At 51.0% G+C, this 22,012-nt stretch overlaps 1 protein-coding gene across 1 annotated transcript in view; it reads right to left on the reverse strand.

Annotated features, from left to right (window-relative positions):
* The window catches only part of LOC120944268, a 128,033-nt gene that overhangs the window by 6,903 nt on the left and 99,118 nt on the right, over window positions 1–22,012 (reverse strand). Inside the window, exons 3-5 of the mRNA XM_040358282.1 lie at window positions 15,646–15,814; window positions 8,842–9,046; window positions 6,717–7,333 (exon numbers count right to left, since the gene is read on the reverse strand). Coding sequence (XP_040214216.1) covers window positions 6,717–7,333; window positions 8,842–9,046; window positions 15,646–15,814 — 991 coding nt within the window. The remainder of the gene's footprint in view (window positions 1–6,716; window positions 7,334–8,841; window positions 9,047–15,645; window positions 15,815–22,012) is intronic.

The following is a 22,012-nucleotide window of genomic DNA, read 5'->3' on the forward strand; positions in this document are numbered from 1 at the left end:
GAAACGAACGACCGCCCGTTGCTTTTTTTTTTACGTCGTTTGCGTTCGGCTTTTTCCGGCGTATAGTTACCCCTGCTATATGAGGGGTAGCTAATGTTAAGTATGGCCGTCGTTCCCGTGCCGAGTTTTGAAATTTTACGTCGTTTGCGTAAGTCGTTCGCGAATACGGCTGGACGTAATTTACGTTCACGTCGAAAGCAATGACGTCCTTGCGACGTCATTTAGAGCAATGCACACTGGGAGATTTTACGGACGGCGCATGCGCCGTTCAAGTAAAATGTAAAAAAATGCGGGGTCAAGGGAAATTTACATTAAACACGCCCCCTACATCCCCATTTGAATTACGCGGCCTTACGCCGCAACACATACGCTACGCCGCTCTAACTAAGGGCGCAAGTTCTTTCTGAATAAAGAACTCGCGCCCAAAGTTAGAGCGGCGTAACGTATCTCAGATACGCCGATGTATCTAAATCCAGCCCTAGATTGGTAAATCCTCATTTGGGACGTGGAATTCAGAGACTCGGAGAGCTTTTGGGTGGAAAAACCTGAATACGGGTACTTTGGTCCCAAAAGAGATTGTAGAGGGGAAAAAAATGTTTTACTTACCTGCTCTGTGTAATAATTTTGCACACAGCAGTCCTGATCCTCCTCTTCTCGCCCCCCCCCCTCCCCACCGGTGGTCTGGGCCCCTCCCCTTTGCAGAGTGCCCCCATAGAAATCCTGCCACTTGCTAAGGGGGCACTCATGTGTGCATGCTTCTGAGCCAGCTCTCTATGTCCTTAGGCTACAGAGAGCATTACTCAGCACCCCCCCCCCCTCACTGGCTGTAATTGACAGCAGCAGGAGCCATCAGCTCCTGTTGCTGCAGCTCCTGCTGCTGCATCTCAGCCAATCAGGAGAGACAGGCCCGGGAGAGCCTCGGGTCTCGTGCACATCGTTGGATTGGGATCGAGCTTAGGTAAGTATTAGGGGAGCCGAGGGGGCAGCTGGACACTGACGTTTTTTTTGTACCTTCATGCATAGAATGCCCCTTCAGCCTTTATAACCACTTTAACCCCTCTGTAGGACAGCCCAGAATAAAGGAACAGGAAACAGTCAGCAGGTGTCGGTGAGGTAGAGCATTTCACAGCTATGAGAAAGTGTGAACTGTCTGGCAACTGAGACATCGTCGTTTTTCTGAGCTCCTTCGGCCTTTGCAATACGCTAAAGCGAGTGGGAACCCTGGACCCTGGTGTGGGACTGGTATAACTGGAGGTGAGCCATTGGGCTATTTTTTTTACTACTCCAGAAGTATGAACTGTTTTGTGTTTGTTTTTCTAAAATAAACTACTTTATTTGCTGGTTTTGAGAGTACAATAAAGACTGTTTGCTTTAACAAGTAGCTGGCTGGTGATCCCGGGATCCCCATATTACAACACATTCCAGCACGCCTTTAGAATGTTGGAGGAATCTGGAGTACATGGAGGAAACTCAAGCAAGTAACAGAGACAAGAGCACAAGCAAACCCCAGGTAGATAACTGCCTAGCTGGGATTTGGAACGAGGACCCCTGTTGCTGCAAGGTAGAAGTGCCACTTTCACCCTCCTAAAACTGAACTCTAGGCACATACAGTATCTCACAAATGTGAGTACACCCCCCTCACATTTTTGTAAATATTTTATTATTATTCTTTTAATGTGACAACACTGAAGAAATTACACTTTGCTACAATGTAAAGTAGTAAGTGTACAGCTACAAGCAGTGAATGTCCGTCTCACCTCTCGCCCGACAGGTAGGACAAAGGAGAGCCAAGGGGTGAGGAGGAGTAACGAGCAGTGACAACTTTGATAGCTACACCCCCACTCTGTACATCCTCACACACTGCTATAGTTCAATCCCACTCAACTTTAAAGAGTCCAAGGAACACTTATGGGTATCGCTCCATACAGAGAAAATCCACTTGTTCCACTTACGCATTTCACTCCAACAGGAACTTACTCACATAGTAATAACTCTTTCATGTCTCTGTGTCCTGGGCTTTTACCTGGTCAAACGCTTGGTTGATCCCTTCTTGGAGGACCTCACGGAACTTCTCATTGAGATGAATGAGTTCCTGTAAGTCGCTAAACATGATGGCCAGCTCTTATGTGTTTTACTCTATGATTAAACTCCTGTTGGAGTGAAATGTGTAAGTGGAGCAGGTAGATATTCTCTTAATTTGCCCAACTTTTTGTGTCCCTGAGCTTATACCTGGCCAAATGATTGGTCAATCTCTTCTTGGAGGACCTCGAGGAACTTCTCATTGAGATCGATGAGTTCCTGTATGTTGCTGTACATGACGGCCAGCTCCTATGCGTTTTACTTGGAGTTAAATGCGTAAGCGAGCAGGTAGATTTTCTCTATACCGAGTGATACCAATAAATGTACCTTGGACTAGACATGTGCAATTTGTTTAGTTCCGAATTCGTTTTTTTTTTTACAAATCTTGACAAATTTGTTAATTCTGAAATGTAAGAATTTTTTTTTTTTCTGATTTCCAAAATATTGCATTTACAAAATTCGGCAATTCGGAAGTTCGAAATTTTGTAAATTCAACATTTTTTATTTCGGAAATTCTGAATTCGAAAATCTGAAATTTTTTTTTTTTTAAATCAAAACGTCGTTTATTGAGCATAATATAAACGTGTTACAAAACAAAAAGGGGTATAAAACGGTGCAACATGCACCACAAGCAAGGATGAAGTACAATGCCAAATATCAATCGTCTAGATACAGTAGAATTTAAAATAAAGGGCTAACCATCCGTGCAAATGCAAAACACAACCGGGGTCATAGCTAGCATACAAGTCGGATCCTAGAGGCATGGAGAGGTAGGTAGTACGGAGCTTTATTCCTCTGGGGCAACACAGGTGGAGGCTTCCCCCAACCATCTATCCCAAACCTTATGGTATTTGTCGGGACAGCCCCTATGAACATATAGAAGCTTTTTGTAGGGCAAAGGAGCATTTACAGCTCTAATCCATTGCTGAAGGGTAGGGGGGGGGGCCCCGCATCCACGTTTTCGCTATCTGAAGCCTGGCCAAGAAAAGTGTCTCTTGCAAGAAGACATTAAGATATTTCTCGGCCTCAGACAGCGAAAAGAGACCTAGTAAACATTGACGGGGGCTTAGGGAGAGCGGGGAACCCATTCGGTCGTGGAGAAATTGGACCACCTGGGTCCAAAACCCTTGCACACAGGGACAGTCCCAGATGAGGTGATAAAAGGAGGCGTTGGGAAAGTCACAACCCGGGCAGTTGGGATTGCTACCCGGTCTATATTTCGAGATGCGGTATGGGGTTAAGTACGACTGGTGTAGGATATATAGTTGGGTAAGGCGGTCGGAGATTTTGGGGGAAACTAATCTACAATTCGCGAGAACTTCGTCCCAGTCCTCCGCCGACACCGCCCCCAACATGGGCTCCCAGCGGGACTTTGTCCGCTGAAGAGTGGCAGCCGCCGAGGGTGCGAGGAGATATAAGTAGAGTTGTGAGATAAGTTTCTTGGGGTCCGAACCCAGCACAATGTCGACAGGCAGCGGGATCTCTAGTACTGGGATATCAGTGCCAAATTGGGTGGAAAGAGCATGGCGGAGTTGGAGATACCTAAAGAGCATATGGTTTGGTAGAGAGTGGGTGTCTTTGAGGGACTGAAAGGTCTTGACCGAACCGTTAGCGACAACCTGTGTGAGGTAGATAATTCCGCTCCTAACCCAGAGGCCACGGTCTGGGACCGTAGCCAGCTCGGGCAAGAGAGGGTTATCCCAAAGGGGAGTGTGAGAGTGCGGGGATGGTGCCTCGCCGACCGATAGGGCGGTTTGCCATATTTTGCGATGGTGGAATAGTGTTTGACTCCTGTCGCCTGACCGTTGAAAGCCGCGGGGCACACAGAAGAGAATCTGGAAGGGGTGCGAGACCGGGCCAGGGGCCTTTGAGCACACCATGGCCAGGTAGCGCCCCCTGTCCGAGTGGTTAATATGGTAAAAGTGGGAGAGCTGAGATGCCACATAATAGAGGAAAAGATCGGGGACCGAGGCGCCGCCTTGACTGGAGGGGCACTTCAGGACCCGCCACGGCAGTTTGTGTCTGGAGGAGCCCCATATAAATGAGTTGATAATGGATTCCATGGATTTAAAAATACGGGGGGGGATGTATAGCGGGGCATGCCAAAAGGCGTAAAGTAGCTTAGGGAGGAGAATCATTTTAACAAGGCTTATGCGGCCCATGACTCCGATGGGGAGGCGGGACCATGCTTGTGTTTTGGTTTTCAGAGTGTGAAACAGTGGCTCTATATTGAGGCGTATATAATCTTGGGGACACCTAGTGACAAGGACACCCAGATACTTGATAACGTCCGTTCTCACCAGTGGAAGGGTAGCCTGCGCCGCGGTAGGAGGGCCGAGGTCCAGGGGAAGGATGTGTGACTTTGACCAATTGATCTGCAACCCAGAGTATTCCCCGAACTGAGATATAACTTGGAGAGCTGTTTGGAGTGAGGGACCCGCATCTGATAAGTAGAGGAGCATGTCGTCGGCGTATAGGCTGAGTATCTCATTAACCCGACCGCAGCGCAGTCCGTTAATCCCGGGATGGCAACGCAGGGCTATACTAAGGGGTTCCACGGCGAGGGCATACAGCATAGGCGAGACAGGGCATCCTTGGCGAGTGCCGCGCGAGAGGGGAAAGGGAGAGGAGGTTCTACCATTGACTCTAATGCGCGCCGTGGGGGCATGGTAAAGAAGCTGAAGCCACTTCACAAAGCGAGGGCCGAACCCGAATCTGCCAAGGCACTCCCATAAGTATTCCCACTCGACCGAATCAAAGGCCTTGGCAGCGTCTAGGCTAACTACAACTCTAGCGCCCACCTCCGCATGCTGAGCCTGAAGGTTCATGTACAGCCTGCGAAGGTTGAAGGCAGTGTTTTTGTTGGGCATGAACCCAGTCTGGTCAGGGTGTATCAGACTAGTTATAATTTTATTGAGCCGCAGGGCGAGGATTTTGGCTAAGATTTTCACGTCCAGTTGAAGAAGTGAGATGGGGCGGTAGGACTCGGGGAGTAAGGGGTCCTTGCCAGGTTTGGGGATGAGAACAATGAGAGCTTCACGCATGGTGGAGGGGAGCGTGCCCGTTTCGAAGACATGGTTGTAGAGCGCGCAAAGCCTGGGGACGAGGGTGTCCTGAAAGTGTTTGTAGAATTCGAGGGGAAGCCCGTCGGAGCCCGGGGTTTTGGAAGTGGGAAGGCTTGCCATAGCTGTCTCCACACACACGGTAGTGATGGGGGCTTCAAGCATAGATACTTGGTCCGCAGATAGCGTGGGGAAAGTAACATCCCGCAGAAAAGTGGAGAGCTCCTCCGCGGTATGTTGTGAGGTAGAGGTGTATAGCTTCGAGTAGAACGACCTAAACTCGTCGGCCACCTGGTCAGGGTCCGACAGTAGAGCCCCGCACGCCGCCCGGAGGGAAACAACCACAGGGGGCTTGTGTTCCAGATGTGCCATATAGGCAAGGAGCCGACCGGCTCGCTCTCCGTGTTCGTACATACGCTGCTTACTGAAGAAAATACCCTGGCGTGCTTTTTCACGAAAATCTGAAATTAGAAAATTCTGAATTTGAAAAAAAAAATGCGGAAATGTGAAAATTCTAAATTTGAATATTTGAAAATTCAAAATTTCCGCATTCCGCATTTTCGAAATTCGAATTTTCGAATTTCTGAATCTTCTAAAACGAAAATTAACAAATTTTTCGGAAGTGCACATGTCTACCTTGGACTCCTGAAGTTGAGCAGCTCCATTCTTGTTTTTCTGCCTTTAATTTGCCCAACTTTTTGTGTAAAAAAATACTCTGTAACCAAGCTCCTGTTGGAGTTAAATACGTAAGAGAGCAGGTAGATTTTCTCTATACCGAGTGATACCTATAAATGTACCTTGGACTAGACATGTGCAATTTGTTTAGTTCCAAATTCGTTTCTTTTTACAAATCTTGACAAATTTGTTAATTGCGAAATTTAAGATTTTTTTTATTTTCTGATTTCCAAAATATTGCATTTACGAAATTCAGAAATTCGGAAGTTCGAAATTTCGTAAATTCAACATTTTTTATTTCGGAAATTCTGAATTCGAAAATCTGAAATTAGAAAATTCTGAATTTGAAAAAAAAAAATCAAAATGCGGAAATGTGAAAATTCAAAATTTGAATATTTGAAAATTCAAAATTTCCGCATTCCGAATTTTCGAATTTCTGAATCTTCTAATTTTCGGAAAACGCTAAAAAACGAATGAAACGAAAACAAAAATTAACAATTTTTTCGAAAGTGCACATGTCTACCTTGGACTCTGAAGTTGAGCAGCTCCATTCTGGTTTTTCTGCCTTTAATTTGCTTAATTTTTTGTGTCCCCCCTGAGTTTATACCTTGCCAAACGCTTGGTCAATCTCTTCTTGGAGGACCTCAAGGAACTTCTCATTGAGATCGATGAGTTCCTGTATGTTGCTGTACATGATGGCCTGCTCCTATGCGTTTTACTCCAACAGGAGCTTGGTTACTCTGTAACTAAGCTCCTGTTGGATTTAAATGCGTAAGGGAGCAGGTAGATTTTCTCTATATGATACCAATAAATGAGCTTTGGACTCTTTGATGTTGAGCAGCTCCATTCTCGTTTCTCTGCCTTTAATTTGCCCAACTTTTCGTGTCCCTGAGATTTTACCTGGTCAAACGCTTGATCAATCTCTTCTTGGAGGACCTCAAGGAACTTCTCATTGAGTTCGATGAGTTCTTGTATGTTGCTGAACACGACAACCAGCTGCTCCTGAGTCAGTAATCCCGCCGTCTGCATTGGGAGGTAGAATTCCTCTTTAATGATCCTCAGATCCTCCCTGTAACTTGTCTCTGTGTTGACGAATTCTAGGACGGCTTCCTTGCGCTCCATGCGGCGGGTGAGGCATCTCATGCACAGGGTCTCTCTCCTCTTTCCCCGGCTCTCAGTGTCCATGGCGAAATTGCTCTCCCCGCAGTCTATGCAAGGCCGGTGGGCCTCCCAGGCCTCCAAAGAAGCGCTGCATTCCGCCACCCTGGCTCTCCACCTCCGAGATAAGGCATCCCCAATGCCGCTGTCCACCCGCTCCACCTCCCCGGGCTTGGGCGGCCTGGTGCTCCCTTCGCACTCGTCTCTCTCGTCGCTGACTCCGACGATGCCACTGTCCGTGCTCAAGCTGCTGATGTTGCTCCAGCGATGGCGCGACCGATAGGAGCGTCTTGATGAGTGGTTCCCCTCTTTGCCGGAGCTGCAGGAAGTGGTGGTGTTGGCTTTCATCAACATCGGCCCTGCACCATAGAGAACATAGAGGTTAGCAACTTGTGCGTTGTCATCTAAAGCCAAAACTGTCTTTTTTAAAATTTAGGATAGACTAGCCTAGGAGTGACCCTTCCACTGCCGCTGACATAAGTGTTACAGAGCATCCGGAAAGTATTCACAGTGCTTCACTTTTCCACATTTTGTTATGTTACAGCCTTATTCCAAAATGGATTAAATTCATTATTTTCCTCAAAATTCGACAAACAATCCCCCATAATGACAACATGAAAGAAGTTTGTTTGAAATCAAATAAATAAAAAAGGAAAAACAGCCCATGTACACAAGTATCACAGGCTCCTCCCATGTACACAAGTATCACAGGCTCCTCCCATGTACACAAGTAACACAGGCTCCTCCCATGTACATAAGTATGAGGCTCCTCCCATGTACATAAGTATGAGGCTCCTCCCATGTACATAACTATCACAGGCTCCTCCCATGTACATAAATATCACAGGCTCATGTACATCAATATCACAGGCTCCTCCCGTGTACATAAGTATCACAGGCTCCTCCCGTGTACATAAGTATCACAGGCTCCTCCCGTGTACATAAGTATCACAGGCTCCTCCCGTGTACATAAATATCACAGGCTCCTCCCGTGTACATAAATATCACAGGCTCCTCCCATATACATAAGTATCACAGGCTCCTCCCATATACATAAGTATCACAGGCTCCTCCCATGTACATAAGTATCACAGGCTCCTAACGTATACATAAGTATCACAGGCTCCTCCCATGTAAATAGGTTTCAGGACCATGCGTTAATAGAAGTGATTCGTTTTTGGAATATGTTTGATACCTTTGGCATTCATTTAGTTTTTTTTTTTAAATAGGGTGGGGTCCTTATGTGGTGTCCCCCCCAATCCATACCAGGCCCTTACATGGTGTCCCCCCCAATCCATACCAGGCCCTTACATGGTGTCCCCCCCAATCCATACCGGGCCCTTACATGGTGTCCCCCCCAATCCATACCAGGCCCTTACGTGGGGTCCCCCCCAATCCATACCAGGCCCTTACATGGTGTCCCCCCCAATCCATACCAGGCCCTTACATGGTGTCCCCCCCAATCCATACCAGGCCCTTACATGGTGTCCCCCCCAATCCATACCAGGCCCTTACGTCTGGTATGGATTTTGATGGGAACTATGGACATAGTAGCAAACGTGAACAAATCCAAAAAAGTTATAATGAAATTTTCAGATTTATTTCAATTCAAATTCATTTATTTCATTTGGATTCTTTGAGAATAGCCAGTTGTTAAGAAGGGGGCAGCCACCGCTTCCTTAACAAACATGTCTCATCTGCTGTCAGCGGGATTCTAGTATGGAGTTTAAGAGGAACCCTGTGCCAAATAATAAAAAAAAAAAAAAAAAAAATGGCTTGGGGTTCCCCCCAAAACTTATACCAAATGCAGAATAGAAAGTGGAGGGGGGGTACAGCATTGAAGTGAGTATAATAGCTCAGCGGGTACCATTCTCCTTCTCCTGCCTCTGCCGATGTGCGTGTTGCCGGGCCGCCGCTGCGATCTTCAGCTCCAGCTGTTTCCTCTTCACTGCGTCCGTGGGCATGGGGTCACTGAAGTGCGGGCGCAGGCGGCAGCCACGCTGGCTTTTCCCTGAGTCACCGGCTTCATGAGTCATGTCTGAGCTCGACCTCCGACACCCGGGACTGCAGAGCTGAATGACAAAGATAATGAGAGATAATGAGACACCGCCAGTCCATCCAATCTATCTATCTATCTATCTATCTATCTATCTATCTATCTATCTATCTATCTATCTATCTATCATACCTGGTACACTACACTGCCCCCCTTTACATCACCCCCCCATTGTAGTGTCCTCTGCCGCCCCCCCATAGCAGTGTCCTGTGCCCCCCCCCTAAGGTAGTGTCCTCTGCATCCACCTTCACATCACCTCCCCCACACTGTAGTGTCCTGTGCCCCCTCCAAAGCAGTGTCCTGTGCCCCCCCCCAAACATCACCCTGCCCCCACTGTAGTGTCCTCTGCCCCCCCCCCCTCATAACAGTGCACTGTGCCCCCTCACATCACACTACCCCCACTTTAGTGTCCTCCCCCCCATAGCAATGTCCTGTGCCTCCCCCCAAAGCAGTGTCCTCTGTTCCCCTCACATCACCCTGCCCCCACTGTAGTGTCCTCTGCCCCCCCCTCATAGCAGTGCACTGTGCCCCTTCACATCACACTACCCCCACGTTAGTGTCCTCCATCCCATAGCAATGTCCTGTGCCTCCCCCCAAAGCAGTGTCCTCTGTTCCCCTCACATCACCCTACCCCCACTGTGGTGTGCTCTGCCCCCCCTCCTCATAGCAGTGTCCTGTGCCCATCCCAAAACAGTGTCCTCTGCCCCCCTTCAGATCACCCCCCTCCCACTGTAGTGTCCTCTGCCCCCAATAGCAATGTCCCCTTCACATCACCTTCCCCCACTGTAGTGTTTTCTGCCCCTCCTCCATAGCAGTGTCCTGTGCCCCTCAAAGCGGTGTTCTCTGTCCCCTTCAAATTACCCCCCCCCTACTGTAGTGTCCTCTGCCGCCCCCCATCCCCATATCAATGTCCTGTGTCTCCCCAAAGCAGTGTCCTCTGCCCCTTCAGATCACCCCCCACTGTAGTGTTCTCTGACCCTCACCCCAATAGCAGTGTCCTGTGCCCCCCCCAAAGCAGTGTCCTCTGCCCCTTCACATCACCCCCCCCCCCCCACTGCAGTATCCTCTGCCGCCCTCCCATAGCAGTGTCCTGTGCCCCTCCAACGTAGTGTCCTCTGCCCCCACCTTCACATCACCTCTTCCACACTGTAGTGTCCTGTGCCCCCCTCACATCACTCTACCCCCACTGTAGGGTCCTCTGCCCCCCCATAGCAATTTCCTGTGCCTCCCCCAAAGCAGTTTCCTTTGTTCCCCTCACATCCCCCTACCCCCACTGTAGTGTCCCCCCCCCCATAGCAGTGTCCTGTGCCCATACCAAAACAGTGTCCTCTGACCCCCTTCAGATCACCCCCCCCCCCACTGTAGTGTCCTCTGCGCCCCTCCCCCCATAGCAGTATTCTCTGCCCCCTTCACATCACCTTCCCCCACTGTAGTGTTCTCTGCCCCTCCTCCATAATAGTGTGCTGTGCCCCTCAAAGCAGTGTTCTCTGTCCCCTTCACTTCACCACCCCCCTACTGTAGTGTCCTCTGCTCCCCCCCCCCATCCCCATAGCAGTGTCCTGTGCCCCCCCATAGCAGTGTCCTCTGCCCCATCAGATCACCCCCCCCCCCCACTGTAGTGTCCTCTGCCCCCCCCCCCCCCCACAGCAGTGTCCTCTGCCCCTTCAGATCACCCCCCACTGTAGTGTCCTCTGCCCCCCCTTCCCCGTAACAGTGTGCTGTGCCCTCCCCCTTACAAACACACAGGTGTACTGCAAAGCAGAGGGGGGGGGGGCAGCACAGAGTGGAAGCGAGAGCTGTCAGAGTTAACCTTTCACATTAACAAGCTGGTGATTGGTTGCTAGGGCTGTCTGGCATCCTAGCAACCAGTCACCTGCTAGTTAACTCGAAAAGTGAACTGATGAAGCTCCCGTCCTCTGTCTAATGCTGTGATCCACTCTGCAGTGAATAGGAGGCACAGATGTCACGTGTAGTACAACCCATTGAAATAATTGAGCTGCCATTAGCACACCGCACCTGAGCGGGCATAAACACGGGCATGCTGCCGCACCTGCACAGAAGAAGGCGGTATAGCATGCATTGCTCCAAAGCAGCCTTCTCTTATTGCTCACGGCAGGCTGGGACTTGTGGTGCCTCATCTAGGACTGGAGCCTGACTCCAATCATCTCTCTGAGCCAATACAATACAGACTCAGTGAAGGATGTCACAGGGGGGCGGAGCCATCCATTCACAGGGAGATTGTTTGGTTGTTCCAGTCTGTGGATGTATAGATGATGCGCCCCTCCCCCTCCTCCGCACCGATGAAAAGAAACGATCGCCGGAGAAAGGCGACGATCTATTTTCTGCATCCGGCTATAGAATAGACTTCATAGAGTGGATACAGACCAGAACCGCTAATGATCGGGTGTAAAAAATGACAATATCACCTCCAGGAAACCCCACCCTGATCGAGACAATAAAGCCTCCAATTTCTATTCTATATGTGCTTCCTCCACCCGACATGAAAAGTCAGCTGACGTCTCATCAGATATAGGGGGGGCGGGGGGGAGATTGGCTCTCCTGCAGATTGTGCAGGTTTGCCCACCTACAAAGAAATGAAGGGCCAGATTCACGTAGCGCAGCGGATCTATAGATCCGCTCGTTCTACGTGAATTAAGATCCGCTCCCGCAAGTTTAGGAGGCAAACCACTTACCTCCAAACTTGCGATCCTAAATTCCGCGGCTAGGGGAGTGTACTATTTAAATCAGGCGCGTTCCCGCGCCGATTTAAATGCGCATGCGCCGTCCGGGGAATTTCCCGGAGTGCATTGCTCCCACTGACGTCGCTAGGACGTCAGTGGTTGCGACGCTTACGTAAACGACGTCCATCCGTATTCTAGAACGACTTACACAAACGACGTTAAAAAATTTAAATTCGACGCGGGAACGTCGGCTATACTTAACATTGGCTGCGCCTGATGAAAGCGGAGGTAAGTATAGGACGGGTACGCCGCTACGGAAACGTCGTAAGAAGACTGCGTCGGGTCCGCGTACGTTTGTGAATTTGCGTATCTCTCTGATTTACATATTATTTATCGTAAATCAGCGGGAACGCCCCCGGCGCCATTTTTAAATCGAAAAAAAGATCCGACAGTGTAACACAGTTACACCTGTCAGATCTAAGCCCTATCTATGCGTAACTGATTCTATGAATCAGGCGCATAGATAGGACCAGTTTACGTCAGAGATACGATGGTGTATCTGTAGATATCTGTAGATACACCGTCGTATCTCTTTGTGAATCTGGCCCGAAGGGTCTATAATTTTTTTATCATAGGTGTATTTTATATGATAGAGACTGAATATCAACCAGAAAAAACACACAAATGATACAAATGTTATAAATGGAGTTGCAGCTCAGTGAGTAAAATAAGTATTTGATCCCCGGATTGAGGACACTGTCCCCAGAGCCAGTCTGTCCCCTGATTGGGAGGCATCTGGCACTCTTGCCCCGGGTGCAACATTTAGGGGGGCGCAAAATCATTACTGTGCCCCCCCCAACTGTGCTGTGTTGCCCCCATTCCCCCGCCCAGGGACTGTTGTGGTCCAGCCTGTCCCTCGTTCTGGTTGCGGGCAGCCCGTGTGTGTGTGTGTGTGTGAGAACGGTGGAGGGGAGGGGCGGTGCAGAGCGTACATCGGCTATTGGAGAAACTCTTGGCAGGGGATACTGAGGAGCGGCTGGGTGTCGGGAATAGTACCTGGTAGGTCAGTGTAGTGGTCAGTGTAGGAATCAGGTAGGTTAGTGTAGGGGTCAGGTAGGTCAGTGCAGTGGTCAGTGTAGGAATCAGGTAGGTCAGTGTAGTGGACAGTGTAGGAATCAGGTAGGTTAGTGTAGTTGTCAGTATAGGGATCAGGTAGGTCAGTGTAGTGGATAGTGTAGGAATCAGGTAGGTCACTGTAGTGGTCAGTGTAGGGATCAGGTAGGTTAGTGTAGTGGTCAGTGTAGGAATCAGGTAGGTCAGTGTAGGAATCAGGTAGGTCAGTGTAGTGGTCAGTGTAGGAATCAGGTAGGTCAGTGTAGGAATCAGGTAGGTCAGTGTAGGGATCAGGTAGGTCAGTGCAGTGGTCAGTGTAGCAATCAGGTAGGTCAGTGTAGGAATCAGGTAGGTCAGTGCAGTGGTCAGTGTAGGAATCAGGTAGGTCAGTGCAGTGGTCAGTGTAGGGATCAGGTAGGTCAGTGTAGTGGACAGTGTAGGAATCAGGTAGGTTAGTGTAGGGGTCAGGTAGGTCAGTGCAGTGGTCAGTGTAGGAATCAGGTAGGTCAGTGTAGTGGACAGTGTAGGGATCAGGTAGGTTAGTGTAGTTGTCAGTATAGGGATCAGGTAGGTCAGTGTAGTGGATAGTGTAGGAATCAGGTAGGTCACTGTTGTGGTCAGTGTAGGGATCAGGTAGGTTAGTGTAGTGGTCAGTGTAGGAATCAGGTAGGTCAGTGTAGGAATCAGGTAGGTCAGTGTAGTGGTCAGTGTAGGAATCAGGTAGGTTAGTGTAGGAATCAGGTAGGTCAGTGTAGGAATCAGGTAGGTCAGTGTAGTGGTCAGTGTAGGGATCAGGTAGGTCAGTGCAGTGGTCAGTGTAGCAATCAGGTAGGTCAGTGTAGGAATCAGGTAGGTCAGTGCAGTGGTCAGTGTAGGAATCAGGTAGGTCAGTGTAGTGGACAGTGTAGGGATCAGGTAGGTCAGTGCAGTGGTCAGTGTAGGGATCAGGTAGGTCAGTGTAGTGGACAGTGTAGGAATCAGGTAGGTCAGTGTAGGGGTCAGGTAGGTCAGTGCAGTGGTCAGTGTAGGAATCAGGTAGGTCAGTGTAGTGGACAGTGTAGGGATCAGGTAGGTTAGTGTAGTGGTCAGTGTAGTGGTCAGTGTAGGAATCAGGTAGGTCAGTGTAGGGATCAGATAGGTCAGTGCAGTGGTCAGTGTAGGATTCAGGTAGGTCAGTGTAGGAATCAGGTAGGTCAGTGTAGGAATCAGGTAGGTTAGTGTAGGGATCAGGTAGGTCAGTGTAGTGGTCAGTGTAGGAATCAGGTAGGTCAGTGTAGTGGTCAGTGTAGGAATCAGGTAGGTCAGTGTAGGAATCAGGTAGGTCAGTGTAGTGGTCAGTGTAGAAATCAGGTAGGTCAGTGTAGGGATCAGGAAGTAGGTCAGTGTAGTGGTCAGGTAGGTCAGTGTAAGAATCAGGTAGGTTAGTGTAGTGGATAGTGTAGGAATCAGGTAGGTCAGTGTAGGGATCAGGTAGTAGGTCAGTGTAGGGATCAGGTAGGTCAGTGTAGGGATCAGGTAGTAGGTCAGTGTAGGGATCAAGAAGGTCAGTGTAGGGATCAGGTAGGTCAGTGTAGGGATCAGGTAGGTCAGTACTACGGTACTAGTGGAAGTGCTAAAAGTCTGGCGGGGGGTAAAAATTCCTTGCCTTGTCCCGGGCGCTGACACCCCCCACACTACACCACTGACTCCATGTATAATTTGAGGAAAATATGTGGACAGCCAAGAAACCTTCAGGATTTAGAGAAGAGAAAATCCCTCCTGAGATGTGTGGAGACCTGATCACCAACCACAAGAAACGTCTGACCTCTGTGCCTCCCAACAAGGAACCTCCCCCAACTACTAAGGAACCTCCCTCAACTACTAAGGAACCTCCCCAACTACTAAGGAACCTCCCTCAACTACTAAGGAACCTCCCCAACTACTAAGGAACCTCCCCCAACTACTAAGGAACCTCCCCCAACTACTAAGGAACCTCCCCAACTACTAAGGAACCTCCACCAACTACTAAGGAACCTCCCCCAACTACTAAGGAACCTCCCCCAACTACTAAGGAACCTCCCTCAACTACTAAGGAACCTCCCCAACTACTAAGGAACCTCCCTCAACTACTAAGGAACCTCCCCAACTACTAAGGAACCTCCCCCAACTACTAAGGAACCTCCCCAACTACTAAGGAACCTCCCCCAACTACTAAGGAACCTCCACCAACTACTAAGGAACCTCCCCCAACTACTAAGGAACCTCCCCCAACTACTAAGGAACCTCCCCCAACTACTAAGGAACCTCCCCCAACTACTAAGGAACCTCCACCAACTACTAAGGAACCTCCACCAACTACTAAGGAACCTCCCCCGACTACTAAGGAACCTCCCCCAACTACTAAGGAACCTCCCCCAACTACTAAGGAACCTCCCCCGACTACTAAGGGGGTCAAATACTTATTTTCCTCCCTGAACTGCAATCTCTATCATATAAAATACACCTCTGGTAGAAATTTCAGACCCTTCATTTCTTTGTGGGCAAACTCACACCATCTGCAAGGGAGACGTTATTTCCCCCGCTGCAGTGTATCCTGAATGTTGCATTGCTCAGTAATGTGTCAATGTAACACTTCCAGGTAAGTATCGCCTCTCACACAGATCACAGGACTCCCCCGACAATGCTGCCTTCTTCTGCTTTTCTCTTACAGAAGGGCGGCACCATCTTTGTTCAGGCATCACCCGGGGTCACCATCTGCTTCCCGGACTGAGACGCCGGCTCAGAGACGACACCATCGTGTAAATTCTCTACCAACGCAGCACCGTCATTGCTCTCCACTTACACTGGGTTTGAGGTCAGAGGGCACCTCGGTGCTTAGTGCGTTCTGGCAGCTTGGCGTTGCCATGGAGACGGCGGGTGATTGACAGCTCTGTCCCTCTGACGCGCTGCTATCAGTTTTCGGGATGTCACATGATCCGCTGGCTGGAGGCTCACCGCTGTCAGCGCTGCAACTGAGGAGAGAAGAAAAAGAGCGTCAAACAACATCCGTCATCAGCCATTCTCACTGCCTGCAAAATATAACATCTATACGTGTCATGTACAGAACTCAGCACAGGGGTGGTGGGAACCCCTCATAATGGGCACAGCGGGTGTACAGACCCGGGAACTCAGCACAGGGATGGTGGGAACTACTCATAATGGGCACAGGGATGGTGGGAACCCCTCATAATGGGCACAGCGGGTGTACAGACCCGGGAACTCAGCACAGGGATGGTGGGAACCCCTCATAATGGGCACAGCGGGTGTACAGACCCGGGAACTCAGCACAGGGATGGTGGGAACCCCTCACAATGGGCACAGCGGGTGTACAGACCCAGGAACTCAGCACAGGGATGGTGGGAACCTCTCATAATGGGCACAGCGGGTGTACAGACCTGGGAACTCAGCACAGGGATGGTGGGAACCCCTCATAATGGGCACAGCGGGTGTACAGACCCAGGAACTCAGCACAGGGATGGTGGGAACCTCTCATAATGGGCACAGCGGGTGTACAGACCCGGGAACTCGGCACAGGGATGGTGGGAACCCCTCATAATGGGCACAGCGGGTGTACAGACCCGGGAACTCAGCACAGGGATGGTGGGAACCCCTCATAATGGGCACAGTGGGTGTACAGACCCGGGAACTCAGCACAGGAATGGTGGGAACCCCTCATAATGGGCACAGCGGGTGTACAGACCCGGGAACTCGGCACAGGGATGGTGAGAACCCCTCATAATGGGGCACAGCGGGTGTACAGCTCCCGGGAACTCAGCACAGGGATGGTGGGAACCCCTCACAATGGGCACAGCGGGTGTACAGACCCGGGAACTCAACACAGGGATGGTGGAAACCCCTCATAATGGGGCACAGCGGGGGTACAGACCCGGGGACTCAGCACAGGGATGGTGGGAACCCCTCATAATGGGCACAGCGGGTGTACAGACCCGGGAACTCAGCACAGGGATGGTGGGAACCCCTCATAATGGGCACAGCGGGAGAACAGACCCGAGAACTCGGCACAGGGATAGTGGGAACCCCCATAATGGGCACAGCAGGTGTACAGACCCAGAAACTCAGCACAGGGATGGGGGAAACCCCTCATAATGGGCACAGCGGGTGTACAGACCTGGGAACTCAGCACAGGGATGGTGGGAACCCCTCATAATGGGGCACAGCGGGTGTACAGACCCGGGAACTCAGCACAGGGATGGTGGGAACCCCTCATAATGGGCACAGCGGGAGAACAGACCCGAGAACTCGGCACAGGGATGGTGGGAACCCCCATAATGGGCACAGCAGGTGCACAGACCCGGGAACGCATCACAGGGATGGTGGGAACCCCTCATAATGGGCACAGCGGGAGAACAGACCCGAGAACTCGGCACAGGGATGGTGGGAACCCCCATAATGGGCACAGCAGGTGTACAGACCCAGAAACTCAGCACAGGGATGGGGGAAACCCCTCATAATGGGCACAGCGGGTGTACAGACCTGGGAACTCAGCACAGGGATGGTGGGAACCCCTCATAATGGGGCACAGCGGGTGTACAGACCCGGGAACTCAGCACAGGGGTGGTGGGAACCCCTCATAATGGGCACAGCGGGTGTACAGACCCGGGAACTCAGCACAGGGATGGGGAACCCCTGATAATGGGCACAGCGGGTGTACAGACCCGGGAACTCAGCACAGGGATGGTGGGAACCCCTCATAATGGGGCACAGCGGGTGTACAGACCCGGGAACTCAGCACAGGGATGGTGGTAACCCCTCATAATGGGCACAGCAGGTGTACAGACCCGGGAACTCAGCACAGGGATGGTGGGAACCCCTCATAATGGGCACAGCGGGTGTACAGACCTGGGAACTCAGCACAGGGATGGTGGGAAACTGCCATTCCACTCCTTGTCAGTGAAGGGTGTGGTTGCTGGTTCCTTTGCTCCTGTGCTCCAGAGACCAGGGGCTGGAGTGGCTTCTCTTCCCCCAGGAGGGATGCTGGATCCTGGGGAAGAGCCGGGCGGGGCCCCCCTGGATAGGCCTGTGGAAGATTCTGGGCCTACCCAAAGGAAAGATGAGTCCCTGTCAGCCTTCAGACAGAGGACTGTCAGTAAGTTGAAGCGGATTGAGAAGGAGGAGGAGAGATTGATGGTCTTGATGGCTGAGTTCAGGAAGAAAAAACAGATCTGTGCTAAAGTATACAGTAAGAAAAGACCGGCTCTGAGGCCTGAGCTGAAGGACCTGGAACAAGCTGTAAGGAAGCAGAAAGAACTGGTGAGCTCTCTGAAGGAGAACAGCGGAATATTTAAAGAAAAATATAGGAATGAGGAGCGATTTAATCGCATGAGAAGAGGAGCCGCTTCATGCATGGAGGATGGGGAAGCCAGCGAGGAGATGCAGGTACAGGCAGGGTCGGCGGTGAGTGAGAAGGTGGGCCCGGAGGATGAGCCCATCAGTTCAACACCTCAGACATCCGCTGAGCCCTCTGCCCCCTTCACACCCCAGCAATGTGGCACATCTCAGGAGGGTGAAGGTCCTGCCATGCTGGATTTCATAGCCAAGCTGGAGTCCCCTCCAGATGCGGCTTCCCCGGATGGTGATGTCAAGATGGACGCCGTTTCCAATCCTGTGGAGAGAGCAAGATCCACCATGGAGTCTGCAGCAGCTGAGGGAAGCTCTGATCCCAGCCATAAAGTCGCACAGGTGACAACCCAGCAAGCAGGTACAGTGTGTGTGCAGGATGGTGGTGGGAACTTTATTATTGACAATAAACTTGCTGAGAGTTGTAGTGCTGCAGGCAGTCAGCCCATAGACAATGTACAGCCTACACCTGATAACTGCCAGTCTGCGGAGAGGTCCATGGACAATACAGTGACTTTGCCTGGACCAGGCACAGCGGCTGTAACTATGAATGATGGAGGTGATGCTGGGTGCAGTAGTGCCACAACTCAGCAGAAGTCTGCATTGGACAGGACTGGAGCTGTGTGTACAGAGCGGGGGGAGGGGGTGGGTCCTGCCTCTGCTAATACAATCCCAGCTGAATCAGACGCTTTGCCGGCAGGTGTGACTGTGTCTAAGGACAGGACTGCAAGTACTGGGGGTGGAAGGAAATCCTATGCTGGTGTTGCTGCTGCAGGATCTGGGAAGGGGGAACAAGCAGGGAAGGAGCATGGGAATGGGTTGTCTTCCTCCCTGTTTAAAAGGAGGAATGTTGTGCAGCTGAGGTGGGAAGGCGGTGGAATCCCCCCACATAGGAGGGCGGTGGTGGATAAGATTCTACAGATGGGGTTCACGCCCGCAGATATCTTCGCCCTGATCAGTCCGGCAGGTTCCTATGAGTATGATTTGTCCTTTCTCCGCCCGGAGTCTTTGGACATATTTTGGGAGAAATATGAACACGTGTGTAGGGGCCTGCCGGACTGGAAGGGGCTCATGCCCAAACTTGTCTCCCGCCAGCCACTCATTAAAGTGGTCACGATTCTGGTCCGCAATGAGTCTATACCACCGGGGGATCTATGTATATGGCTGAGGAGGTATGGAGACGTCCTGGGCCCCCTAAAGAAGATTCTGGACGACCGGGGAATATGGACGGGGGGATGGTCTGTGCAGTTAAAACTAAAGATCATTGATAATGTCGTCCAGCATCTACCGTCCTCAGCTTTCCTGGGGAGGGACAGGCTGACCATCTTCTATCCGGGCCAGCCAAAGCTCTGCAATAAATGTGGAGACAAGAGTCACCTTGCATCCTCCTGTCCAGTGATGAAGTGCTCTCTGTGCCAGGGTATAGGACATCTGGCTAAGGATTGTAACCTCATAAGGTGCAATCTGTGCAATGCAGTGGGGCATCCTTATAGTCAGTGTCCTGAGGCAATGCACAATAAGCCTGAGCTCATGAGGGAGTTCTTCCGCCTGGACATGGAGGATGCTCGGAGCTCAACAGCTGGAGGGCCTGTGAGTCCATCTGAGTCTGTGCCAATTCCCAATGTGTCCGTGGTGCCCCAGACTGTGCCAATTCCCAATGTGTCCGTGGTGCCCCAGACTGTGCCAATTCCCAATGTGTCCGTGGTGCCCCAGACTGTGCCAATTCCCAATGTGTCAGTGTCTTCCCAGTCTGTAAGTAAGGTGTCAGTTGCAGAGAATGTGTCCAATCCTTCTGTGTCTTCTAAAATTGCAGAGGCAGCAAGAGGTGCTGGTGCATCAGGTGCGGTGCCAGTCCCCCTCCCTCGACGCTGCAGGGTTCCTGTTAAGGATCGTGGGGTGCAGAGGAGTGGGGAGGATGGTGAAGAGGCTGGCCTGGGGGTAGATAAGGGAAGGGAGTATGGGGGGGAGGGGGGTGAAGGGTGTGGGGAGGCTGCTGACTCCGGGTTGTCCAAGGATGATATGGAGTGGTTGGAGGATAAAAGGAGGAGAGGCAAAAAGAAGGGGAAAAAAGGAGATACAGTTACCTTAAGTCCCGAGGTTTTGCCTTTGGCGAATAAATTTACGGTACTGTCTGAGGATGACTATGAATGGGACTCGTTCAGTTCTGCATCCTCTATGGATGAAGAGTGCCAGGGTGCAACGAAGCGCGCTGGTTCTCCAGGGAGAGGGAGGAGCCAGGCTGGGAAACAGCCTCAGCCACCTTAATGGCGGTTCCCACTCACTTTATATAAAAGGTGACATGCATGGTGATGCTCTTTAGTCTGGCTCTCCCGTAGGGATTATGTTGTGTGCAATTTGGTTTGCACCGTTTATTATGTTCTTGTGTTTGTTTCTGTTTTGTATAGTCATATTCAATTATTTTGTTTTATTGTATATACGTTGTTGTTTGTAAGATTTTTTCAATAAACAAAATTAACCCCTCATAATGGGCACAGCGGGTGTACAGACCCGGGGACTCAGCACAGGGATGGTGGGAACCCCTCATAATGGGCACAGCGGGGGTACAGAACTCAGCACAGGGATCGTGGGAACCCCTCATAATGGGCACAGCGGGTGTACAGACCCGGGGACTCAGCACAGGGATGGTGGGAACCCCTCATAATGGGCACAGCGGGTGTACAGACCCGGGAACTCAGCACAGGGATGGTGGGAACCCCTCATAATGGGCACAGCGGGTGTGCAGACCCCGGAACTCAGCACAGGGATGGTGGTAACCCCTCATAATGGGCACAGCGGATGTACAGACCCGGGGACTCAGCACAGGGATGGTGGGGACAGATCATAATGGGCACAGCGGGTGTACAGACCCGGGGACTCAGCACAGGGATGGTGGGAACCCTTCATAATGGGCACAGCGGGTGTACAGACCCGGGAACTCAGCACAGGGATGGTGGGAACCCCTCATAATGGGCACAGCGGGTGTGCAGACCCCGGAACTCAGCACAGGGATGGTGGTAACCCCTCATAATGGGCACAGCGGGTGTACAGACCCGGGGACTCAGCACAGGGATGGTGAGAACTCCTCATAATGGGCACAGCGGGTGTACAGACCCGGGAACTCAGCACAGGGATGGTGGGAACCCCTCATAATGGGCACAGCGGGTGTACAGACCCGGGAACTCAGCACAGGGATGGGGGAACCCCTCATAATGGGCACAGCGGGTGTACAGACCCGGGAACTCAGCACAGGGATGGTGGGAACCCCTCATAATGGGCACAGCGGGTGTACAGACCCGGGAACTCAGCACAGGGATGGTGGGAACCCCTCATAATGGGCACAGCGGGTGTACAGACCCGGGGACTCAGCACATGGATGGTGGGAACCCCTCATAATGGGCACAGCAGGTGTACAGACCCGGGAACTCAGCACAGGGATGGTGGGAACTCCTCATAATGGGCACAGCGGGTGTACAGACCCGGGAACTCAGCACAGGGATGGGGGAACCCCTCATAATGGGCACAGCGGGTGTACAGACCCAGGAACTCAGCACAGGGATGGTGGGAACCCCTCATAATGGGCACAGCGGGTGTACCTTTCTTTTTTCATGTCTTTATGCAGTGATTTTGAGATCACTACTAAGTGGTTGCGGCTGTTCACATTCATTATATTTTTGTGTGTGTTTTTTTTTGTTTACTCTGATTTTTCTATTTCACTTTATTCATTGGAGTTTGATGTTCTATTTTCACTTTAAACTACACATAGTAGCACGCAAGTTTCATCCCTATAACAAGTCGTTAGGCTCTGTTTCCAC

This window comes from Rana temporaria, chromosome 6 (assembly GCF_905171775.1).
Source record: "Rana temporaria chromosome 6, aRanTem1.1, whole genome shotgun sequence".
NCBI classification, from domain to species: Eukaryota; Metazoa; Chordata; class Amphibia; order Anura; family Ranidae; genus Rana; species Rana temporaria.